Here is a 16766-nt window from a genome sequence, read left to right as displayed (position 1 = left end):
TCAGACAGAAGTCTGGGAATTGTACTATGTTCCTTCTCATTAAGAGGAAAGCCTGGCCAGGCGCGGTGGCTCACGCCTATAATCCCAGCACTTTGGGAGGCCGAGGCGAGCGTATCACGAGGTCAGGAGATTGAGACCATCCTGGCTAACACAGTGAAACCCCGTCTCTACTAAAAATACAAAAAAATTAACCGGTCGTGGTGGCGGGCGCCTGTAGTGCCAGCTACTCGGGAGGCTGAGGCAGGAGAATGGCGTGAACCCGGGAGGCGGAGATTGTAGTGAGCCGAGATCGAGCCACTGCACTCCAGCCTGGGCAACAAAGTGAGACTCTGTCTCAAAAAAAAAAAAAAAAAGAGAGAGAAGCCTAGAAAATTTGGATCTTGACAGTGTCTGATATCACTTCAGATAATAGCACATCTGAGGTGTTGCTTGATATTGCTGACAGCCACACTTGCCTCACTCCTACCTCTAGTAAAGCTAAGATTTTATGTGTCTGTTTTCCCCACTACTTGAGGACAAGGACTATATCCGATTCCCATTTGCATCCTACAATTGTCTAATATTTAGGGGTTGCTCAAAAATGTTTGCTAAACTGGACTCGTTATTCTATTCAGTTGTCACCCTCACTAACGCCCTAGTTCTGGATTGAGTTTCTCTCTCCTAGGCAGTACCAGAGCAGCACTAATCTGTCTTTTTCCACAGTATTCCTTTTTCAGTATTCCAGATCCTCGGAAACTTCAGTTGTCCCTTATCACACCACGGCTAGCCTTCATTTAACATATCCTCATGACATGTTATAATTTCCTAGTTTGCAACTTATTTGTTACTGATTTTATTTTAGATTGCTTCCTGGTGACACGTAGAAAGATACCTGAATCTCACCAGTGATATGTTTTCAAATTACATTTTAGTGTAGGTTAATTTGGGAATATTTTTGTAGATTGTTAGTAGCATTAAAAGCTTGTTGATGCTTTTAGTATCAAACCAAGAAACTGACCTTGATCTGTGTTATACCTGGCATATAAAAAGCTCCCAGTTAGATGGATAAACAGAAGAACAAATAAGTGAATGCATGTGTGAATGAATGGGTGAATCATTAACAGAAATCTAAGGATTGACTATCACAGGTCATGCCTGGACATTGCCTGCTAAACAGCAGTCATGTGTAGGATAAGCAGAGCCATGGAAACAGACTATGCACAGTAAGCTGGGGGCTTTAGGGGAGACTAAACTTCTGATTCTGGGGAAAGTGCATATAAAGAGTAGAACACTATATGTAAAGGCTATAGGGAAATATGAACAATGATGATCCAGGGATGTAATCAATATCAGGCTAGCAGAGATTCCCACACATGTAATAGAGAATAGAACATGGAATTCTGAGACAAGTGAATGTTTAAATACATGTAAATTGGCATGTGTATAGCCAGGATACCTATCCGCCAGCAATCAGGATCCAGGTTCCAATTCAGCCCATAATAGACTCTCATCCCAGAAGGGGTCTAGGTTTAATGTCAAAGGGCTATGGTGAATAATGTGAGACCCCCATCCTGGAGAGCTAAGCAGATTCCTGAGCAGGCATCTACAACAAATTTGGAACGAAACATAAAGTAAAACAAATATCACAATATAAATTTGAAGCCAAAGTGGGGAAATTTAGTGAAAAAAGACATGTTCTCTGGCTTTGGAGGTGGTTAGAATTACCATTCAGAAGTGAAGGGGAAGGTGTACCAGGTAGAGGGAACAGGGTGAATCAAGTTGCCTACATTCCAAACCCTGGCTGTTTGACCATAAAAAAGTTAATTAACATCTCAATTCTTCCATTTCTTTATCTGTAAAATAGGGATCATAAAAATATCTACATCATAGGATTCTTATTAGTATTGTATGTAAAAGGTTTAACAGAGTACTGTTGCAAAAGTAAATGTATAACAAAAATACCACAGACTGGATGACTTAAACAACAGAAATTTCTTTTCTCACAGTTTTGTGGGTTAGAAGTCCAAGACCAAGGGTTTGCAGAGTTGGCTCCTTCTGAAGCCTGTCTGTTGGCATGCAGACCTTCTCACTGTGGTCTTTCCTCACGTGGCCTTTCCTCTATGTGTATACATTCATCTTATATCTTTCTGTGTGCCCAAATTTCCTCTTCCTCCTTTTCAAATTTTTTTTACAGGAAACCAGTCAAATTAGATGAAAGCCCATCCTAACAAACCACTTCTTTTTAACTTAATCACCTCTGTAAGGCCCTATCTCCAAATATAGTCAAACTGTGAGATACTGGGTGTTAGGGCTTCAGCATATGAATTTTAGGGAAAAAACAATTCAGCTGATAACAGGTAAGTGCTGTCTAAGAGGGCATGTGGCCAGAAAGCAGAAGGTAAGGACAATAACTCGTCATTCATTTATTCATTCGTCTAATGAATCCTGAGAGCATGCTATGTATCAGGCTATGTTCTCAGCTCAGGAAATTCAGCAGTGAACAAGGCAGACAAGCTCCTGCTTTAGGCAGCTTCTATCCCAGCTGAGAAGTTGGGAGGGGAAAGCCAGAAAAACTACTCAAAAATCATGTGTGTTACACTCTGGTAAAATTACCATGAAGACATGTAGTACAATATAAGGTTTAAATATAGATGTAAACACAAGTCTAGGAGTTTGGATTTTATTAAGTAGATAATGGGGAAATGTACATATTTTAGCAAGGAGGAGGTGCGGGGCTGTGTTTCTGGAAGAGCTCAGAAAAAAAGCAGGTAGTTTTTTTTGTTGTTGTTATTTTTATTTTGTTATTTTCATTTTTTTATTATAATTTAAGTTTTAGGGTACATGTGCACAACGTGCAGGTTTCTTACATATGTATACATGTGCCATGTTGGTGTGCTGCACCCATTAACTCCTCATTTAATATTAGGTATATCTCCTAATGCTATCCCTCCCCCCTCCCCCTCCACCACAACAGGCCCCGGTGTGTGATGCTCCCCTTCCTGTGTCCGTGTGTTCTCATTGTTCAATTCCCACCTATGAGTGAGAACATGCAGTGTTTGGTTTTTTGTCCTTGCGATAGTTTGCTGAGAATGATGGTCTCCTGCTTCATCCATGTCCCTACAATGGACATGAACTCATCACTTTTTATGGCTGCATAGTATTCCATGGTGTGTATGTGCCACATTTTCTTAATCCACTCTATCATTGTTGGACGTTTGGGTTGGTTCCAAGTCTTTGCTATTGTGAATAGTGCCGCAATAAACATATGTGTGCATGTGTCTTTATAGCAGTATGATTTATAATCCTTTGGGTATATACCCAGTAATGGGATGGCTGGGTCAAATGGTATTTCTAGTTCTAGATCCCTGAGGAATCGCCACACTGACTTCCACAATGGTTGAACTAGTTTACAGTCCCACCAACAGTGTAAAAGTGTTCCTATTTCTCCACATCCTCTCCAGCACCTGTTGTTTCCTGACTTTTTAATGATCGCCATTCTAACTGGTGTGAGATGGTATCTCGTTGTGATTTTGATTTGCATTTCTCTGATGGCCAGTGATGATGAGCATTTTTTCATGTGTCTTTTGGCTGCATAAGTGTCTTCTTTTGAGAAGTGTCTGTTCATATCCTTCACCCACCTGTTGATGGGGTTGCTTTTTTCTTGTAAATTTGTTTGAGTTCATTGTAGATTCTGGATATTAGCCCTTTGTCAGATGAGTAGATTGCAAAAATTTTCTCCCATTCTGTAGGTTGCCTGTTCACTCTGATGGTAGTTTCTTTTGGTGTGCAGAAGCTCTTTAGTTTAAAAGCAGGTAGATTGTTAATTAAAATGATTAAGACTGTCTACTCCTTTACCTGGATGATATTATGTGTGTGTGTCTCTCTCTCAAACCTTCATATATAGAGTTCCATCTTGTGATACCATGAAATATATATTTGGTCTTGATCCCACTTCCTGGCACACAGCTCTGTCGCTGGAGCAATGAGTGTTTTTTCTATGTTCATGAGATGCCTGGTGGCTCGGAGCCACTAGATAGCTTCACGATGGAGGCTGGTCACTGGAAAAACTTCATGATTAGAGGGTTGGGACTTTCAGCCCCACCCCAGACCTCTGGGAAGAGGAGAGGGGCTGAAGGTAGAGTTGATCACCAGTGGCCAATGATGTAATCAATTATGCCTACATAATGAAGCCACCATAAAAACCCAAAAGAGGCCAGGTGCAGTGGCTCATACCTGTAATCCCAGCACTTTGGGAGGCCGAGGTGGGCACATCACCTGAGGTCAGGAGTTTGAGACCATCCTGGCCAACATGGTGAAACCCCATCTCTACTAAAAGTACAAAAATTAGCCACGTGTGATGGTGTGTACCTGTAGTCCCAGCTACTCAGGGGGCTGAGGTGGAGGTTGCAGTGAGCCAAGATCGCACCACTGCAATCCAGCCTGGGAGACAGAGTGAGACTTTGTCTCAAAAAAATAAAATTAAATTAAAATAAAAATAAATGTTTAAAAAAAAAACAAAAGAACAGGATTCAGACGGCTTCCAGATCATTGAGCTCACTTGTGTAGGTGCCTGGAGATTGGCATGCCCGGACAGGGCATGGAAGCTCCATGCCCCTTTCCACATGCCTTTGCCTATGCAGCTCTTCCATCTGGCTGTTCATCTGTATCCTTTGTAATGTCCTTTATAATAAGTGAGTAAACATAAGTAAAGTGTTTCCAAGTTCTGTAAGCCACTCTAGCAGACTGATCAAACCCAAGGAAGGTATCATGGGAACTCCTGATTTATAGCCAATTGGTCAGAAGCAGGTCATAGCCTGTGCTTGTGACTGGCATCTGAAGTGGGGAGAAGTCTTATGGATCTGAGTGCTCAGCCTGTGGGATCTGATACTATCTCCAGGTAAATAGTGTCAGAATTGAATTGAATTAGTAGAGGATGTCAACTGGTGTCTACTGGAGAATTGCTTGGTTGGTGTGTGGGGAAAAACCCCTACATATCTGGTATCAGAAGTGTTCTGTTGGGTGGAGTGTGAGGGATGGAAAAACACTTGTTTAGTTTTTTTCCTATACCTTTGTTAGCTTTTCATAGGAGAATTTTTACTAGAATCAGAACTAGGAAAGCAAAGCAGCAGTGGGCATAGAGAGAAGAAGAACATCAAATATTAGGAAATAGAACAGGACTAAAAAATTCACTGAAGGAGGAGTGCCAGAGGAAGGTGTAAAGAATAGTTATTGAGTGTTGAACCAGGTAACACGAATGCTAGAATAATTCCAGGAAGAAAAGAAAAGAGAATTCATTTAGTTTAGGCCACTTTTCTCTCAGGAGTCAGATGAACCTCCAAATGGGGATATCCAAAAATAGCTGCTAATGTTCAGTAGAAGCAGAAAAGGAAATCAGTATATTAAAGAGATACCTGCACCTTAGTATTTATTACAGCATTATTCACAATAGCAAAGATAAAACATCAACCTAAAAGTTCATCAATAAATGAATAGATAAGGAAAATGTGGGACATGTACACAATAGAACAATATTTGGCCATAAAAAAAGAATGAAATCCTGTCATTTGTGGCAATATGGATGGGCCTGGAGGACATTTTGTTGAGTGAAATAAGCAAGACATAGAACCGCGTGTTCTCATTCATATGTGAACCGCATGTTCACATTCATATGTGGAAACTACATATAGAAACCGGATGTTCTCATTCATATGTGGAAACTACAAAAATATGAGCTCATAGAAGTAGAGAATAGAATTGTGGTTATTAGAGGCTGGGAAATGTAAGGAGGAGAGAAGGATGAAGAGAGACTGGGTAACAATACAAAATTACAGTTAGATAGAAAGAATAAGTTCTAGCATTCTATAACACTGTAGGGTAAATGTGGTTAATGATAATTTATTATATGCTTTAAAAAACCAGAAAAGAAATTGTTTAATGTTCACAACACAAAGGAGTGATCAATGTTTGAGGTGATGAGTATGCTAATTACCCTGATGTGATCCTTATACATTGTATTTGTGTATCAAAATATCACTCTGTATCCCATAAATATGTACAGTTATTATGTGTGCCAACTAAAAAAAGAAAAACATGTTAACAATAGTCAGGGCTGACACATAGATTTGGGGTTAACTACATAGAGCTCAGGGTTGAACCATGTACTTCCTGAAAGGAAGCCAAAGCAAGAGGAAGGCAGAGCAATAGAGCATTTCATAGCAAAACTACATTGCCTAGAGTCAGAAGGGAGCAGAATGAGTAGTAGAGCAATTACAAAAAGAACAAAAGATGGAAGAGGCTATTCAAAATAGAAGAGTCAGAAGAGCACAATGTTAGAAACAAAGGGAAGGACCTTGAGGAAGAAGCTATAGGTAGCAACCATGGATGATGCAGAGAAGTGAGTGAGTGAGTGAGTAACAGAAAGAGCTGTTGTGCTTACATCCTAAGAGTCTGCTCTTGACTCTCAAGGAAGTAAATTCAGGAAGGTGGAAACCAGATGTATGGGGTGGCTCACTAAGCCACCTGGGATAACAGACTCTTCGTTAAAAAAGAGTGAGGCTGAAGAGCAACTGTTTTCTATTGGAAGTGTTTCCTCTTTAAAAGAAAAAGCTAATCTCAGGTGATCATACAACCCAGTTTATGCCTGTTGTCCCAAGTGAATGACTAAAAGTGTGCCCTTTCATTCTTCAAATATAATCTGTTAAGAAGATAACCTTTGTAATTCCTGGCAAGGCAAAGGTAGGGCTGCACTCTTTCTCTCAAACAACCAGAAAGGGGAAGAAATTATAGAAAGACTCAAGGAAATGCTAATATGGTCATCAAGGGTGTTTATGTCTTCAATCAAATGTTCTTTATCTTTCCAATAAATTATAGACTAGGATAAAGGGGTGGGTTGCAAGGTTTGGAAACGCGGCCTCATTAATTTATGCCTGTGGTGACCGAGAACACTCACCACTTTCCTGCAGTATTGGAGGGGTCAATCTGAGTCTTCAGCCTGCCATTTCAATGGAGAAGAAAATCAAATTTGGAAATAACCCATGATGAAGTTTTGACATACCTTTGTGTTGTGGGATTTTTAAAAATTCTTCTTTATAAGTTTCTTCTTTACATTTTTGTATCTAAAATAAGCATTACTTTGGTAATCAGTTAAAAAAACAATGATTTGAAAATCAATCTATTTGTTGTTTTAGGATATGAAGACCCCTTCAGTATGCTAGTTTGAAGAGAGATTGTGAAGCCAGGGAAGAACAGTAATCATAGCACACTACTAATCTATGCAGGATGCATTTAAATAATAATGATGCTATAAACACTTATTGGTTTTCAATTTTTGGATGTTACCTATCAGTAAAACACATAAAACTGAATCAAGGTTACAAAACTGAATGTAAACGTGATCAACCTTGACACTTTTTGCTTGGTTTTTGGGTGGCGGGGGGTGGGTTTCTTACATTTTTAATTGACAAATAATAATTGTATATATTTTGGAGGTACAATGTAATGTTTTAATACATATATACACTGTGGACTGAATACATCAGGCTAAGTAATACATCCATCACTTCACATACTTATTATTTCTTTATGGTGAGAATTGTAAAAGCCACTCTTTTGAAGTAAAGGTGGAACTGGCGGAAAACAGAAGCCGGCAATAAGGACAGAGGACAGCAAATAAGGCAAGGTGTTAATATTTTAATCTCACACAGTAGGAAGGCAAGAGATATTGAATAAATAAGACGTGATGACACATAGTTTTCAGTTTATTATATTAATAGTACAATGATAACTAATAGGGTAAGTCAAATACCAGGCATAAATATTGGGAGAGAGTAGTTTAAATGAACTAAACTCTTCCTTAGCATAAAATTAACAGAATTTGATTGATCAAGAAAAAGTAAAATCATACAGTGAGAGGAAAGAACAGAATGGCAGAAAAACCTACTGTCTCCAGAAAACTCAGTGTAGAAAAAGGATGAGTGAGGACTGCTGTGTTTCATTATGAGTCTTTCTATTCTACTCAGATTTTTACCCTGTGAACGTGTTACTTTGCTAAATTATTAAACAGAGAGAAAATTTAATAGTAATAGCTGTTGACAGAGCCTTCCTTTCCAAGCAGCTGACAGAGCATCATACAAGTGCAGTCTGTAATTTTAAGACTTCAAGCCATGCTAAAATAATTCCAAATTTACTTGTACAAAATGCTGGGTTTAGTAATGTGGAGAAGAAAATGATTCTATGAAATTAAAGGGATACTCAAACCTTTCAATGACAAATCCAATCTTGAGATGTTATTCCTTCTAACCTAAGGAGAGAGAACACTCCATCAGTTGCTTCTTCTCCTGTGGATATAACAGCTCTCTGTGTCTTGAGGCAAGTGAGAATCAAGAGCGCCAAAGAAATTAGCAGTTGGCACAGACCCTGCAGACTACAGTTTTCTTACAGTTTACTGATCACTACTTATTTGGTTTTTGTTAGATTTCCTGGGCTTTTGTTTAGTAGAGGGGAGCTTAGCTTGATGCATGGAAATCAGATTAGAAACAGTTCACTTCATCTGATTTGGTTTTCATTAAAATTCCTTAAATAACAGATAAGTAAACATTATTGATGACATACTCCTGGATCCCATTTGACCCAGTCTACTTGCCTAGATAAATCCAGGCAATGTCTTTCCAGGACTCAATAGAAACTGGACATTGCATGTTTCAGTTAGCCTCAAATTATTACTGATGCTTTTGTGGATTTGTGTAAATCATAAAATCACCTCCTGCTTCTCTGACTGGATTTTAGCTCCAACAGAAACTCTTCTTTTAAAGACTGATTGTGTTGTCAACACTCCCTCCCAAATCCCATTAGTGATTCCTTCAATGTGCAGGCCCCCTAGGTGGGTTTTGGTAATTGTGTATCTCTGTAAGACTTTCAGGAAGCTTGGTAGGGTATCATTAAGCTGAGTGTACTAATGTGTTGATCCAGGCGCAACCAGAACTAGTGGGATTTGAATTGAAACTTGAATTAAAATGTCAGGAAGAAATTGTCCTTTAAGCAGATGCTACCTGAGCCAATATTGGAAATCAAGAGATGAAAACTTTACCATTTAAAGTGAGATAGAATATATGTAACGATATATACTTATTATCATGCCCACCTCAGCACCTACGCATGCGCGCGCGCACACACACACACACACACACACACACAGTCAAAAGGTGAGCAACAGTAGATGCCTGTGCCTCCTTACTTCAAATTATTTTGTCATTTGACAAATATTCACTGATCACCTATTGTATGTCTGATAATGTCATAAGCACTTTAGACACATCTGTGAATAAAACATACAAAAATATTTGCCTTCATGGAGCTTATTTTCTAATGTAATCCTAGGCAATGAGAAGAATGAATCAGTATAGCATTATGTACTTTTTATTTTAGATAGGCACAAAGCTGAGCCTAGAGCCAGTCTACCAAACACTGTAGAAGAGTCATAGAGCATTTGAAAAATAAGTCAGCGTAAACCTTCTCTTTCTGCTAGTAATCAGTTATTTTACAAGCCAGTGTTGTCTAGCACTTTAAATGTTCAAAGCATCAAAATACATCAGCACGATTGATCTTCTCAACTTCTATTATACCATTATACCATTGAGAAAAGGACACAGAGAGGCTAAGTGATCTACCTAACATTACACAGCTCATCAGAAACCAATGCTTTTTCCATTATGCCATACTGTTCTTCTAAGTTAGTGGAAAATGCATGAGGCTTCAATCTAGAGTAGAGAAGCCTGTCTGAGCATCAAAAGAACAAAAGCCTAGGAAGCTCATAAATTTTCGTGTAATTTCAGGGATGGAGGTGACCTCAACAGTCATGACTATAAAAAGCTATTCCTTCACCACTACCTCCAAGCTACCTAACACAGCCATCCTGTGTTCATTCAGTAGTTTAAAGTATCCGCTGCCCAGCATCTGTCTCAGAAGCCTGGCTTCTGCTTCTAGCATCTGCTTAACGATCTCTTGAGCCAGAGATTCAGCAGCAACTGGTTTCCATCTTGACACATTGATAATATGTCAGAGTTAAAGTTAAGGAGTTACTGAGTATTTCTGGCCACAGGAGGAATATAGAATATTAAACTGAAATTATATCTAAAAATTGCCATCTCAAAAAACTCACCTTAACCACACTCAGCCCACAACAGAAAAAAATTTAAAAAGGAACATCCATCTCAATTCGAGTGACATTTTTTCCAGATCAGCAGAAATGTTAATTGTTTTATGATCATGACTTTTTAGGCTTCCATAAGGCAAAGTAATAACAAATCTTCAAAGTCTGTCAAGTGTTTGGGCCATGGCTCATGATACAATGACTAGCAAATTACTGCCTTAAATCTGACTTAATGCAAAGGGGAACTGGCCCAAAGTCAGGCGACATGACCTCTCATCTCATTTTTGTCTTTTATTAAGTGCAGGATCCTGATTAGTAACATTGAGCTAGAGACATGCATAGATAATCTCGTTCATTCCTAAAAATAACTGTTTGATGGTAATATCCCTACTTTTCTGCTGAAACAAACTGAGGCTCAGAGAGGTCAAGTAATTTTCCCAACATCACACAGCTATTAAGAGCAGAACAGACTAAGAACCCAAGTTTTCCTATGACTCCAAGACCATGTCCATTTTATTAGTCTTCATCCAATTCACAGAAAATGAGCATAACGACACCCACCCAATCTTTCTCCCAATGCTGTTGTGAAATCAAGTGAGCTAATATTTACTTTAGAAGCTCTTTGAAAAAATCCACAAATATTAATTGAAATCTTATTTCTGCTTAGTACTGAGTTGAATATTAATATAATAGTTGAATTCTAAAGTACAGCCTTTACCCAAGTGCAGGTCATTATCGTTAATTTGTACGTAATAATAATGACAGCAATAAGTAACTTTCCTTATGTTTTAAGTACTGAGAACTTCTGGAAGCATTATAAGCAGAAGTACCATTAAACTCTCTACCTTATCCATGACTATTACTGTGAAGTTATTACTATCATAGACATCCACAATGATCCAAAATCTGTGATTGAATGTCTGGACTAACTGTCAAAATGTGGCCAAGTATTCAGTCTAGTTCCTGTACTGATAATCATTTATAAGCCACTTACCCTCTTTCTCCCTTCACCTTCGGTCTTTAATATAATAGAGAAAGAGTAACCTGCCATTAGGAGTGCTGTTGAGATACTGCAGCTCTCAGAGACTGGCTCTAAGACATGCTGAGCCCATTAAATGCACTGTAAAAGTCCCAAGTGGTATTAATGTTTAACTTTTACATACAGTATGCTACAGGAGAAACAACTACACAGAAAATAACAATGCTAAGGGCCCTTCCTGCTAGGCCATTATAGCTAAGAAGAAAAAGCCAATTGTTCCCTTTGTATAGCTTATCATAGCATGTGGTAGGGATTCTTGCATTCTGTAATGTTTTTCTGGAGTGATTGAAAGTTAAGAATATGCTTGACTAGATTAATTCCCACTTTCCACAGAATTTAACTAAACATCTTAAAAAGTGACAGTTAATGGGAACTTTGAAAGATTATCCAACTATTGACAAGCCCATGCTGATAGGATGATCCCTGTGGATAAAGCACAATGCCATGTTCTCACTCATAAGTGGGAGTTGAACGACGAGAACACATGGACACAAGGAAGGGAACATCGGGGGGTGGGCCCAGGGGTGGGAGAGCATTAGGAGAAATAGCTAATGCATGCGGGGCTTAAAACCTAGATGACAGGGCCAGGCGTGGTGGCTCATGTCTGTAACCTCAGCACTTTGGGAGGCCGAGGTGGGCGGATCACGAGGTCAGGAGATCTAGACCATCCTGGCTAACACGGTGAAACCCCGTCTCTACTAAAACTACAAAAAAATTAGCCAGGCGTGGTGCCACGTGCCTATAATCCCAACTACTCGGGAGGCTGAGGCAGGAGAATGGCTTGAACCTGGGAGGCAGAGGTTGCAGTGAGCCAAGATCGTGCCACTGCACTCCAGCCTGGGCTATAGAGCGAGACTCTGTCTCAAAAAACAAACAAACAAAAAACCTAGAGGACAGGTTGATAGGTACAGCAAACCACCATGGCACATGTATACCTATGTAACAAACCTACATGTTCTGCACATGTATCCTGGAACTTAAAGTAAAATTAACAACAACAGAAAAAGCACAATGCCAAAGAAACCAGAAATATGTGAAAGTAATTAAATACCAAATAAAATGTTCCACAACTTCTATTTTATACAGGCCAGTAAAATGAGTTCAAATTGTTGAATTTTCATGTAAGAATGCTCAAAATTTTCTACTACCTAGGATAGGTAAAATATACTCATTTTCTGTAGTACTTCCTTCTGTTTCTCTTGTTATTCTTTCTGATGAACAGGACTGATGAAATTTAGAGCTGAAGAATACCAGTAAATTAGAGGAGCTGCCATTTTGTCTGGAAACAAAACGGCATTTTTCAGGGATATTTGACAGCATTGCCCACAACTTCTCCCCTTACTAGGGCATTTTAATGAAGATTTCTGTCTTTAGCTTAATCCTCAGGGCTGCTTTCTTAAGTCATTGGTAGTTTCATTTTACAGAAATGAGGCTCAGAAGATTAAGTTGCCCAAAGATGTCCAGCATATAAATTATTATGCTGTGAGCATCTAATGCTGTTGTCAAAACCCAAACTATACATATGAACGAGCTTGTTCTATGTGCTTAGGTCCTGTGTCAATGTTGCGGGTAGTGGTGAAGAAAATCTCACTTCTTAGTTCCCCACGCAATCAGTGGCAGCATTCACCAACAAACATAGCGATGATCCCAAACCTCTTCACATATATTATTTATTTCCCATTTTTACTTTTCTGTTATGCACCAAAGAGGAAAAAAAGCCAAGCTGAGAAGATAAATTCTAATTTTGAAAATCTAGTTTATTCATTCTGTCTTGGCCATAGTGGAAAAACTGTTATAGAATCTTAGAAAGTAACCACTGAAACTTAAAGATGATCTGGCCTTGGCTTCATATTTTACACATCAGGAATCTGAGCCCCTATAGAAACTAAATGATTGATTGCCCCTAGGTTACAAAGATTGTTAAGGGCTGCTTATACTGATGATAACCCCCCAAAAATAGTTCTCTCAATATCAGTTGCAGCCTCACCATTAAGTAATTGTTAGCACACCTTGCACTGACTACCAGGTATTTCACAAACGATGCTATTTTGTGCTCTAAACAATGTATTTCTCTAAAACACTATGCAGAAGTTATCCTTGCACAGAGTGTATCACTTGCATGCCACTACACAGACAACTTCAGAATGCTTTTCTCCAGTAAAGAGGCTCTTCTTTTTCCACACGAAGCATTTCAAGGGTAGCTCTGAGCAATTCACTTTGCATAGAAACTGGTATTAAACTGAGTTTTGATTCACTATAGGCCTGAAAACATAAGTCATGTTTAGGCTTGTAACATGGCAATCACCCCATCATTTCACATTTTAGAAACTGTAGCATAAGACCCAATTAATTCTGAGAGGAAGAAGTAGCTATACAACTTTTTAAAGAAGTGACATGTAAAATCATATGCAGTGAGGTAAATTTCCTTCCCATCACTGAATTCAAAATAGCATAAGCTTTAGAGAATTCCTTTTTGAATTTATTATGTATTTTCTCTGTAAGCTTTTGAAAAAAAAAAGAGATCTATGAATAGAACCATTTGACTGGTTACTCCATTATGCTTATTGACCAATCAGATTCTAGAAATTAAGATAAAGGATTTAGTATTTAATTTTTTATGGTACCAGCCAGAGTCAATAAGGAGAGTAAAGGTTAGGCTTACATTATTCTAAGCAAATTAATGCAGGAACAGAAAGCCAAATACCGCATGTTCTCACTTATGAGTGGAAGCTAAACAATGGGTACTCATAGACATAAAGATGGCATCAATAGACACTGGGGACCATAGATGGGGGAGAGAAGGAGGAGGACAGAGGTTGAAAAACTATTGTGTACTATGCTCAGTACCTGGGTGAAAGGACCAGTACTACTCCCAGCCTCAGCATCACGCAATATACCCAGGTAACAAATCTGCACATGTACCCTCTGAATCTAAAATAAATGTTGAAAGTATTAAATATAATTTTTTTCTTATAAAAATTTTTTAAAGATTTGGCTTAAACAGTAGTCCATCTTAGTATCAAAGGCGTGAGTAGGCAGTGTTATTTGCTATTTTCTTTTCTAATTAGCATCTTTAAAAAAGAAATATAACCTATAATTTTAATGACCTTTACTATCCAGAAAATTGTGGTTCGTTTACCGTATTACTGTCTAAACTTTTACACGTTAACTTACGCTTTGCTTCCACCTAGTGTATGGTGGGTAGTATAGCAACATTTTTTAAATGGCATATTTGCATAAAATGTTCTTGAAAAAAGAACACGTGGATTTTGTCCCTTTTGTCTTGTAATTTTAAAAGTATAGTATTTTATTTTCTATTCTAGGGGAATGAAATTAACACACTAAAAAAATAAAAGTACAATTAATATATTTTCTATTCTTAGAAGACCTATAAGCATTATTTTTACAGCATCCCCTAACAGCCTATGGCATCTTTCAGACTGAAACATTACTTTAGCAAACTTACAATGCATTGATGTACACATTTATAAAGTGTGACAACTCAAAGGGACCCCAGACACCATTCGAGTACTAATCTTTTATTTTTCAGATGAGGACATTGAGGCCTGAGGGATAAAATGACTTCTTCAAAGTCACAACGTCAGTATTTGTCAAGGCAGGACTAGAAATGAGGTCAGCTGGCTCCCAATCCTGGGTGCCTTTTAACATATACCCTGCTTTTTGGATTAGATGTCAGAGTTAGTGTTCTAAAATGAATCATGTTAGATTAATAGAAAATTACCTTTAGATAGCTTTATAAAATCACTCTCTCAAAATTAGGCTAGCTCCCACAAGAACCAATTTTTCTACATTGAGGACAAACAATGACGCATCTTATGAAAGGAAAATTAATAGTGAGGTATGAGAAGTTACATTTTTTATTTTTATTTAAACTCATTATAGCGTAGTCCTTTTTCTTTTGAGACATGCCTAATTATCTTCTCTCCCTAGACCTGAATTTTTTTTTGAGGCAGAGTCTCATTCTATCACCCAGGCTGGAGTGCAGTGGCATGATCTTGGCTCACTGCAACCTCCGCCTCCCAGGTTCACATGATTCTCCTGCCTCAGCCTCCCAAGTAGTTGGGATTACAGGCACCTGCCACCATGCCCAGCTAATTTTTGTATTTTTAGTAGAGACAGGGTTTTACCATGTTGGCCAGGCTTGTCTTGAACTCCTGACTTCAAGAGATCTGCCTGCTTCGGCCTCCCAAAGTTCTGGGATTACAGGCGTGAGCCACTGTACCTGGCAAGACCTGAAAAATTTTCAAAGTTGTTAATAATCTATAATAACAAATCTAAATGTATTAGCCAGCTTGAGTTACCATAACAAAAATACCATAGATGGCGTGGTTTAAACAATGAATATTTGTTTTCTCACAGTTTTGGAGGCTGGAAGTTCAAGGTCAGGTTGCCAGAATGGCTGGGTTCTGGGGACTCTCTTCTTGTTTTACAGAGGGCCACCTTCTTGCTCCACACAGCCTTTCCTCGAAGGGTGTGTGTGTAAATCTCTCTCCCTTTCTTTTCTTATAAGGCCACAGTCTTATTAGGTAAGGCCCCCACTTATATGACCTCTTTTAACTTTATCTCCTTACGAATACCTACCTTTTCCATGCATTGCTCATAGAAGATGTGTGTTAATAATGCCATTTTTTGTCTTTGGTAAAATCTTCTCAAAACTGTGAGACACAAATCTTAAGAATGTTGATGTTTGAATGGACCTCTCAACACTTTCCATTCTATATTTCCAATTTTATAGAAGAAGAAACTGAAACCCACTGGGGTTCCTAGTAATGATATTGTTCCTATTGATTTCAAAAATGCTCTAACACTTTTTCATTATCTCTTTACATCATCCCTCTGAGGAATACTTGGTAGGTGTTACTATTATGATTTTATCCATAAGGAAACAAAGCCCACCAGAAGCTACACAGCACATGCCGGGGCCCAAAGTCCCAAAGATCGAGTCACAGATGCGTCAGCGGAAGCGTGAACCAACAAGAATTGCCACCTCATATGTCCGAACCCAGTCACCAATCACAAAACCATACTACCAGGATATCTGTAATTAATTTAAACTAAAACGTAAATCTAAACTTTAATTAATGACATGCAGAAATGCAAAATCATAAAGAACAGCTAGTAGAATGGGGAGTAGAAAGAATGAGGATCAACAGCACAACATGGACAGAGCCACAGAAACACCACACAGGGTTTCATGGCTTAACTCTTCATATTTTTCGAAGTGCTTTGGCACATGGTGCCTCTTGTGCCCTCCACAATCACACAGTGCAGCGGGTAACCAGTTCTCAACTGCAGATAAGAAGACAGCCCATGGCCGGCGCGGTGGCTCACGCCTGTAATCCCAGCACTTCGGGATGCCGAGGCGGGCAGATCACGAGGTCAAGAGAGTGAGACCATCCTGGTTAACACGGTGAAACCCTGTCTCTACTAAAAATACAAAAACAAAATTAGGCAGGTGTGGTGGCGGGCGCCTGTAGTCCCAGCTACTCAGGACGCTGAGGCAGGAGAATGGCGTGAACCCGGGAGGCGGAACTTGCAGTGAGCCGAGATCGCGCCACTGCACTCCAGCCTGGGCAACAG

At 38.9% G+C, this 16766-nt stretch overlaps 1 protein-coding gene across 1 annotated transcript in view; it reads left to right on the top strand.

Annotated features, from left to right (window-relative positions):
* Positions 1-16234, top strand: part of LOC129534464 (protein eyes shut homolog) — a 512806-nt gene extending 496572 nt beyond the window's left edge. The window contains exon 10 of the mRNA XM_055391596.1: positions 16069-16234. Within this exon, the coding sequence (XP_055247571.1) occupies positions 16069-16234 (166 nt within the window). The remainder of the gene's footprint in view (positions 1-16068) is intronic.
* The last annotated feature ends 532 nt before the right edge of the window (positions 16235-16766 follow it).

This window comes from Gorilla gorilla, chromosome 5, assembly GCF_029281585.2.
Source record: "Gorilla gorilla gorilla isolate KB3781 chromosome 5, NHGRI_mGorGor1-v2.1_pri, whole genome shotgun sequence".
NCBI lineage: Eukaryota > Metazoa > Chordata > Mammalia > Primates > Hominidae > Gorilla > Gorilla gorilla.
The sequence above is the reverse complement of the archived record's forward strand: the minus strand, read 5'-3'. Positions and strand labels throughout refer to the sequence as shown.